General features: G+C 53.7%; 1 protein-coding gene across 1 annotated transcript; it reads left to right on the forward strand.

Moving 5' to 3' along the window:
* Positions 1–5,785: 5,785 nt before the first annotated feature.
* Positions 5,786–8,029, forward strand: ASCL1 (achaete-scute family bHLH transcription factor 1; the record flags this gene model as incomplete). The annotated part of the gene is made up of 2 exons (XM_081085111.1): positions 5,786–6,492; positions 6,904–8,029. The coding sequence occupies one exon, from the start codon at positions 5,786–5,788 to the stop codon at positions 6,458–6,460; it is 675 nt and encodes a 224-aa protein (XP_080941237.1). The 3' UTR covers positions 6,461–6,492; positions 6,904–8,029.
* Between the last annotated feature and the right edge of the window lie 1,309 nt (positions 8,030–9,338).

Raw genomic sequence — 9,338 nt, forward strand, 5'->3', positions numbered from 1 at the left:
TTTTCATTCTTGGAGGAGGGAGGGAAAGAGAGCCATGTGCCTAGACGGAGAGGAGCTGGCCTACTGTAACAAAATAGGGTGTAACAAATCCTACAAAAGTTTAGAATGTATTGATTCTTTGGAGAGCTATATAGATTAACGACTTTCTTTATGCTTATCTGAGGAAGGTATTTAATCATAATGTAAATGGGGCTTTAGAAAAAAATAAAGACTTCCAGTTACTTCTCCTTATTTGGAGAACTTCAAAAGGACTTGTGAGGGTGGCTGCAAATTACCCCCTCCCTCTACCCCAACCCTCCCCTCCCTAACCAAAAGCCACAGTAAAATAATAGTTTGTGCTTCGTTTTGTTTTGTTTTGCAGCCTTATTTTTTTTTTTAGACGTATTGAAAAAGTGAATAGATTTGTTAGAAGCCTGGATTCCTTAATGCAGGTGCAGGCCTGGATGCTGAGCCAGATCTGTAGACTGTGCCATTCTGGCCCTTGAGCAGGCCATCCCAGGCTAGGCAGACTCAACTCAGGCTGGGCAGCAGCGTTTCTGAAGTTACCTTGGGAAGGGCATGTGGAGACGGTAGATTGTGTGGTAATGCACTTTTCATTTCCCTGGGTAGGACAGTGGCAAGCACAGATTAAAGCAGCATACCCTGCAGGCAGAGGCCCTGTGTTGTAGCTCCTGGAACCCAAATATCTGAATGCCCAGCATACTTAACTTCTCTCACAGCACCTGTGGATTCTGGGGCTTGGTGCTCCCCAAAAGTGAGGGTTGCACTAAAACGCTGTGTCCATTCAAAAAATCTCAGGCCTGTGTTCATCTTCCTACTCTCCTTGCCTCTTATTCAGGATCCACTACAAATATAATTTTACCAAATGATTCCTTTTTTAAAAAAGCTCAGAGGGAACTTTTGAAAAGACAAGAGGCATAACTCTTTTCCACAGAGAGAAGGTTCACAATCCTGGAGCATGAGGATGGTGTGGGAGCAGAGGCGGCACTGGCCCTGGCCGGACCTTCAATTGTGAATGGAAATTAGGTGGCAGGAGACTCAGGACACCAGAGTCTCAGGTCCCCAGGGCAAGGATCCCTATATATCACTAGGAAAGCCCTCTGACCACGTAGACCCTGATGTTGAATGTGGACAAGGTTTAATCTAAGGTATGGCCCATAGCCAGAGAAATAGAAGAGGGGCCTGAAGGTACAGAAATTAAGGCCCTTATGGTATTGCAAGAGAAAGAGAGCCCTTCTCATTTTTCTAGGATGTCTATATTCTGGGTAATGCATACAGAAGGGGGTTAGTGTCCTGCCTCCCCATCACAAGAATGACAGCCCCTGAGATATATGGAGGGATTTGCAAAGTGAATCCACAAACAATATCAGATTTAATCCTCCTGACAGGTGAGCAGAGGTGAGCACCAGGACTCCATCAGGGATGGAGGCATCCAACACTCCTTTTGTGAGTTATTTTTCCCCTCCACCTCTAGCTAAATGGAGCCTCGAGTGATCTGGTTAAGTAAATCCTGGGGTCTTGCTCAGAGCCAGGCCCACTGGTGGCAAGGGAGGTCAGAACCAGTGGCTCTGCTAAAGCCCCTGCCACGTGCCAGCCAGAGAGCATATCGGCATTTCATCTTCACTGTTTGTGTTAAAACTTGGCTGCTATCTCCCATCCCCTTGACTTGCAAGCATCACCACCATTCCTCAAAAATGACAGGAATGACCCACTCCCAGGTGCTGGGACAGTGAGACGGGAGGCATCGGATCTCCAAAGGCTGCACTGACTATCAGGGTGTGGTTCCAGGAAGCCCAGAGGTGGGCCTCCACCCGCTATGAACCCTTTCCAGGATGGGCTATGTGAGCAACCACAGAGCATCCTTGTCTCTAGAAAGACTATTCTTATTCATCTCTTCCTATTTAGAGTTAATTCGGGTGCTCCACATACATCATGAAATTTCACAAAAGTTGGGATTAGGTGCTATTACTATGGGAAATGGCAGATAAGGAAACAGAGATGGAGAGTACAAAGGTCACCATACTGTTTAAGTACCAGAGCCTGGGTGTCAAATCAAGTCCTCCTGCTTTATCTCCCTCTTCCCCAAGACTTGGGGTTCCCTGGGCCTAAGACAGTCTGTGGCAATTCTCGCAGGTGTGTGAGTGTGGGGGAGGGGTGTCATACTCGAGGTCACAGGGTCTGAGGCAGGATTCTAATTGCCTCAGCCCTTTGCTCCAAACCAGTGAAAACAACGGGAAAGCCCATTTCAGTGCAAACCCTCCACCCCTTGGTAGTGCAAAATCCCCCAAGGTGGAGGCGCAAACCCCTGCAAAGAGATTCTAGACTGCTCTACCTTGGGTTGGAGGACATGGTGGAGAGGACAGTGTTGGGCTGGGATGCTGGTGGGGAACATGTTCATTTACTCCAGTCGGAGGAAGAGAATGCCTGGGTTCTTGGAGAGCTTTGCAAGCATGTAAGGAAGTAAGCTTAGGATGTGGGAGCTGGGAGAGAGAGGGAGGAATTTTGGCTCAGAGCTGGAGCAGGGAGAATAGGGACAAATGTTTCAGTGGCTTTGGCCAGAAGGATCCCAGCGCCTGCTCTCTTTTCTCCTGGGCGGAAGCCAATGCATAGGGCTGCTATAATGCGTGGCTTCATTGGTTGGCACTTCTATTTGAGCAAGCGTTTCAAGGTGTGTGTGTGTGTGTGTGTGTGTGTGTGTGTGTGTGTGTGTGTGTTGGTGGTGGTGGTGGTGGTGGTGGAGGCGGAGGTGGTGGCAGTGGCAGTGGTGATGATGGGAATAGGCTCTGGCCTTGAAATCCAAGGTAATTGGGGTCTCCGTGCAGGCACAAAGCCTGCACCCCAAAAAGGAATCTGAGAACACGTGCTGGCTACCTGAAGGCTTTCCTTGCTCCTAGATACAGATCAGGAAGCTGAGGGCCGGAGGCAGAGGAAGAGGGACTTACTTGTTCAAGGTTACAACACAAAATAGGGGTAGAGCCAGAGCTATGGACCTTTAAGTGTGGACAGCCTCCTTAGAGTCTGGGGTGGAAGAGAGCTCAGAGCACAGGGTTAGGCCTAATATGAGAGAAAACACACTCAGATGCTTCCATGTTGGTGACTCTCCCCCCCCCCCCCACACACACACACAATTTTGCTAGAGAGGAGCGGGTGGGACACACAGGGCCTTTCCTAGACGCCTCCTAGCGTCCAGCACCCAGAGCTGGGAGCTGGGTGTCAGGTGGTGAGTCTCCCCTGGTTGGAAAGCAGGTGGTGTGGTTCTGCTTTAGGCCGCACCGCCTCCTACCTTTCCCGGAAATGTGAATTTGGAGATTCTCAGCTCCTTTTCTCGGGTGGTGGGTGAGGGTGGGCGAGAGGAGAGACCAGAGGTGTACACCAGGGGGGTTCAGCAATGTCCTGTGGGGTCTGAAGCCGTGAGTTACTGTGCCAGAGGGGGCAGTGTGGGTCGGGAGATTTACAGAGCTCATCTCTGTGGGCATGATTCCGTGCTGTACTCCCCAACTCCCCATTTTAAAAGAGAAAACTGGGGCAGAGAAGAGAGGTGATTCACCTTGGGAGCCACGGGTCTGTACTTCCCGTCCCCACCACATTGTTCTGACAATACTCTTAGCCCCGCCATAGGTACCAAGGGCGGCAACCTGAGTCACCCCCATGGATCCCTCCCCAACTCCACAATGGGAAGTCCCAGGAGAAGTCAGTGATCGGATAATTCACCGAAATCATCCCTGTACCCAGGCCTCTAATCCACTGGCTGGCTGTCTGCTTCCTTCTGCCTGGACACGCGCCCCAGCCTCCTTCCCTTGCCTCCACCTGAGCGGTATGGAGACGGGACCCATTGCTCTCGATCCGCTTTCCCCGCAGCGCCGCGTCCCAAGGCGCCCCGAAGCTGGACCAGGCTTGGGCCAGAGAGCGCCAGGGCCAGGGCCCAGGAAGGGCGCCTGGGCGGGCGCTGTCCCAGCGGCTGAGCGAGGGCGGCAAGCGCCTCCCCCTCCCTCGCGGCGCCAGCACGCGGCCCCGCCGGGCTCGGCTCCCAGACGCCTGCCACCGTCCCGCCGGGCACACGCCTGGGGCGGGATGGAGGCTGCGCCAAGGCCGCCGAGGTGCCTGCGGCCGCTCCGAACAACCAGGGAAGCTCCTCTAGCCACTCAAGCTCCATCATCATCCCCCCCCCCCCCCAGATCCAGCCCCGACTATCTCAGAAAACTCCCTTCTTTATGGGCCCCCCCATCCCCTCCATGGGATCGCAAATTATTTGGGGGGGGGGAGGGGCGGACTGCTACAGGCAGCTGGAGTGCATCCTGGGGGTCTTCCCTGACGCACACACCTACCTAAGGGCTCTGACCACCTCCCTTCTCCTGGGCACCCTCCACACTTGCTCAGTTGTGGGGAGCACATCCCCGGGTGGGACCTTAGAGACCATCGATCCCAACCTCTGCTGTTAGAGACAAGAAAACGGCGGCTCAGAGAGGATGCCACCTTCCGAGGGCCACAGAGCCGGTGAGAGGACGCCTTGGGACTAGAACCGAAGTCTTAGCAGTACTTTAGTTTAACAGTCCATCTTTCTGAACTTCAATCGCAAATTTGCATCAGCTTCCAAGGGCAGCAAAGAAGCCCCCCGAAAAGAGAGAGAGAGAGAGAGAGAGAGAGAGAGAGAGAGAGAGGATGACAGTAGGTAGGAGGAGAAAACAGGAAACATGGAGTCCCACTCCCCTCTACCCTCCACACCACCGGTGCTGCTTTTTCTGCCTAAACCTTCTCCCGTGCTTTGCTCCAAGTTCTCAGGAGAATCCCAGGGCATTTCACCCCAAACCTGTCAACCCTTACACCCCAACTCCTAGAGCTATTTGCCCCTCCTGCGACGCCAGCCGCCCCCCCCCCCCCTTTTCTGGAGCCACCCCCGGCTGCAGCCCGCCGCGAGCGCGCCGCCTGTTTATTCAGCCGGGAGTCCGGCACGCGCCAGGCGCACGCACTGCAACAACAAACCCGGCTGAATGGAGAGTTTGCTTGGAGCGGGCGCAGGGAAGGGGCGGGGGAAGGGGAGGTAGGGGAGTTCAGGGAGTGGGTGGGAGGAGGCGGCAAGAGGAGGGGGGGAGTGGGGGCGGCAGCCGCTGCCGCTCGCTGCAGCAGCGGGGAGTGGGGGGCGAGGCGGGGCCAGGGCTGCGCGTGGGGCTGGGTGTCCCATTGAAAAGGCGGCCGCACTCCGGCCGCCCGGCACTCTCACTTCTGGCCAGGGAACGTGGAAGGCGCACCGACAGGGAGCCGTCCAGGGCGGGCGAGTGAAAGAAGGGAGTCAGACAGAAAGGAGGTTAACAACATAATAAAAAAAAAAAAAAACCAGCCTGAGCCACGGTTGGAGAGACCGGGACCCGGCGCAAGAGAGCGCAGCCCTAGGGGGAGAGGAACGCGAGACTCAGCAGAGCGCGCTCATCACTGACTTTTGCTTCTTCTGCCTTTTTTTTTTTCTTTTTTAAGAAGAAGGCGCTAGCGGCAGCCTCACACGCGAGCGCCACGCGAGGCTCCCGAAGCCAACCCGCGAGGGGAGGAGGGGAAGGAGGAGCAGGAGCCGTGGAGGGCGGAGGAAAAGCATTTGCACCTTCTTTGCTCCCATCCTCAACCTCCCGGGGATTTTGTAATTTTGTGAAACTTCCCCGAGCGAGCTCCCTCTTCCTCTCTCCCCTCCTTTCCCTCACCGTTCGCGCATCCCGGTCCTGCCTGCGTCCCCCTCGCGCGCCCCGCACCTCGCATCCCCGCTCGCTCCTCTCCCGCGCCTCCTTGGCAGCCGCAGCGCATGGAGAGCTCTGCCAAGATGGAGAGCGGCGCGGGCCAGCAGCCCCAGCAGCCCTTCCTGCCGCCCGCAGCCTGCTTCTTTGCCACGGCGGCGGCGGCGGCGGCGGCAGCGGCGGCGGCGGCTCAGAGCGCGCAGCCCCCGCCGCCACCCGCGCCGCAGCTGAGCCCGGCGGCCGGCGGCCAGCCCTCGGGGGGCGGTCACAAGTCCGCGGCCAAGCCGGTGAAGCGGCCGCGCTCGTCCTCGCCCGAACTGATGCGCTGCAAACGCCGGCTCAACTTCAGCGGCTTCGGCTACAGCCTGCCGCAGCAGCAGCCGGCCGCCGTGGCCCGGCGCAACGAGCGCGAGCGCAACCGGGTCAAGCTGGTCAACCTGGGCTTCGCCACCCTGCGGGAGCACGTCCCCAACGGCGCGGCCAACAAGAAGATGAGCAAGGTGGAGACGCTGCGCTCCGCCGTCGAGTACATCCGCGCGCTGCAGCAGCTGCTGGACGAGCACGACGCGGTGAGCGCTGCCTTCCAGGCGGGCGTCCTGTCGCCCACCATCTCCCCCAACTACTCCAACGACATGAACTCCATGGCCGGCTCGCCGGTCTCGTCCTACTCGTCGGACGAGGGCTCCTACGACCCCCTCAGCCCCGAGGAGCAAGAGCTGCTCGACTTCACCAACTGGTTCTGAGCTCGGCCTGGCCAGGCCCTGGTGCGAAGCAGGTAGGTGGCATTGGGGAGTGACCTGGGTGAGAGGAGGTTACTTATCTTCATCCCTTGTCCCTCCGTCTTAGTATCTGAGGGAGGGGGACTGTCTCCACGGAGACGCGGGTGGGGGAGATTGAGTCCCAGGATTTGTGCAAGTCAGTCGATTTGAAATCCTGGGTGGTTTGTTTCACTGTTGGCCTCTGAGAGTGGCTTTGCCCAGGTCTCCAAGGACTGGATAGGGGTGAGATGGGGAGGTGGAGAAAGGAGTACTACTAGGGCCTGTCCAAAGAGGCGCTCTACCTGACAGATCCTCCCCTCCCTAAACCTCCACCCGCCCCAGCCCCTCCCCTCACCCCCCCTAGCACCCTCCCCATGCTAGTCTCCAAATACACATTAACGTCTCCCTTTCTTCTCCTTATGTTACAGGGTGACTGCACAACCTGTCTCTTTAGTGCTTTCTCGTCGGTGATGCTGGAAGGGAGAAAAAAAGAAAAAGAGAAGAAAAAAGAAAAGAAAAGCAGGCAACCCACCCCAACGCCAACCAAGCGACGCAGGCCTGCGAAGCAAGGCTCTCACAAAACAGGGATGCGCTCAGAACTGTCTCGCTGCACTCCAATCATTCACGGAGATTTGAAGAGTGACTAGGACCGGAGTCAAAGTGCAACACGCTGCTCCTGTGCAAAGGCATTGAGCTCCTGGTGGACGAGAGCAGCACACGCCCTGTAGGAACTCCCACCCACCACTAGCAGGCAGAGCTGGAAGCGCTGGCTTCCTCGGGTGTCTTCACCTCCCCGCCCTCTTTGAAAGCGCAGTTCTTAACCCTCTAGCCAAGGGTTGGTGACTTTCCTCTCAGTATCCCCGTCCCAGGACACTGTGGATTCGGTCTGCAGCGAAACTGTGCTGTACTCAGTCCTCTGACACCCCGTCCCTGGGCCTCCTCCCCACACCCCACTCCCTCACACCATCTTTTCTACCATTTTCATCATAGGATGCTTCCAATCTTTTGTGAATTTTTTTTTTATTATAAGAAAAATCTATTTGTATCTATCCTAACCAGTTTGGGGATATATTAAGATATTTTTGTACATAAGAGAGAAAGAGAAAAAAATTTATAGAGTTTTGTACAAATGGTTTAAAATGTGTATATCTTGAAACTTTAACATGTAATGCTATTACCTCTGCATATTTTAGATGTGTAGCTCACCTTACAACTGCCATTTTCCCTGTGTGGCTTTTGTAACGAACTCTCCTCACAGGGGAGATCAAAAGGCCACCGGATGTACTTAAGCACCAATGTGTCTTACTTTAGAGAAACTTTGTTAATGTATTAATGACGTTATTAAATACTGTTCCAGAACAAAGTTTATGCAGCTACTGTCCAAACACGAAGTGGCAGCCAGTGCTTTTGAAAGGTTGCCTTTTGGGAAATTTCTATCACTGCCTTTTTTTTTTTTTCTTACTGTTTTATTACAAACTTACAAAAAAAAAAAACCCCTCATGTATAACCCTGTTTTATACAAACTAGTTTCGTAATAAAACGTTTTTCTTTCTTTCTTCCTTTCCTTCTTTTTATACAAGTGAAAAAGTCTTCTTTGCCTCTATTGCCCTGTCCAAGGTATTGAAACTTTAAAGGGAAGGGGTGGGAGAAGGAGAGGGTGGTGCATGGCACTCAGCCTGGCAGAAAAGCTAAGTGCTAAGATCAGTCCTACCTGAGCTGGCCCTATGATGAATGCAGAGGGGAAAACTATATAGATAAAAAGGATTTTCTTCCCCTTTTATGCTGCGGACACACTCATACACCCAGAGAATAGGTGGTGGTTGATGATTGCATTGTCTTTCGGTAAAATGATTTACATTTTTAAAAAACGCCCCCCCCCAAGTGAAGTGGAAAGAAAGGGTCCTCTCCCCACTTTTTGACCCTTAACCAACCGCATTCTGAGGTCCTAATTGTGAAACTGCGGAAGGGCTGGATGAGATCATAGGTGCTCTGGGTGGGAGGGAGGATGGTGGTACTGAGTCCCCGTGGCTGGTGTGCTGTTCCCTCACTTCCAGGCGCACATTTTCCACTTCTTTGCCCAGGATGCACGCTTTCCATCCCGATTTTAAGTAAAGGGCATGTATGATATGAATTCCCTGCGGAAGGAATGACATCTAAAGAAAGAAACGCCTTAGAAATGGGGGTGGGGGCGTTTTGAGACACTGGCCTATCTAAGCTGGTGACTCTATCCGAATAGCGTGAGCTGCGTGTAAAAGTACCCAATTACCAAGATTCAAAAAGAAATTAGTGGGGTTTTTGGCTGGCTTGCTTCTTGTCAGTTAGCAAGGACGTGATCGGAATCCCACTCCGCCTCTCGCCGGCGCCTCGCTCCCCTCCTGCGTTACTTGCACATTCAGTTTGCGTGTCTCCAGCCAAGCGGAAAGCCAAGCGCAAAATGCGTCTTACAAAACCCAACAAAGAGCGGAGAGCCGGCACGTCTTCCAGAGTTAAAAATCTAGTCTGTGTTGGTACATCTATACCGTTTAGTGGCACGGAATAATCATTTTTTAAAGCTGCGATGCGCGGAGCACGCCGCAGCGTCTGATGTCATTTTGCTAAATGACCCTCTATAGAATGCACATGGAGGCTCCAGTCCCTTTCAAAGGGATGAGCGTAATTAAGGGGGAAAAAATCAGTAAATTCCTCATCGCCATAAATAATCGGACTTTCTGCCAGCAGTGGGCCAATTTAGAGCTTACTTCAGGGAAGTAATGCTTTTGTGATGCTTGCTTTTATTTTTATCTTCTCCTTTGGAGGACCAGAGCTGGGCTCCCCACCTCCCTCCTCCCCTTCATTTCTTTTCCTTTTAATTTAGCTCCTTTGC

The sequence above is a fragment of the Myotis nattereri genome (genome assembly GCF_964212035.1).
Source record: "Myotis nattereri genome assembly, chromosome: 2".
Classification (NCBI taxonomy): domain Eukaryota; kingdom Metazoa; phylum Chordata; class Mammalia; order Chiroptera; family Vespertilionidae; genus Myotis; species Myotis nattereri.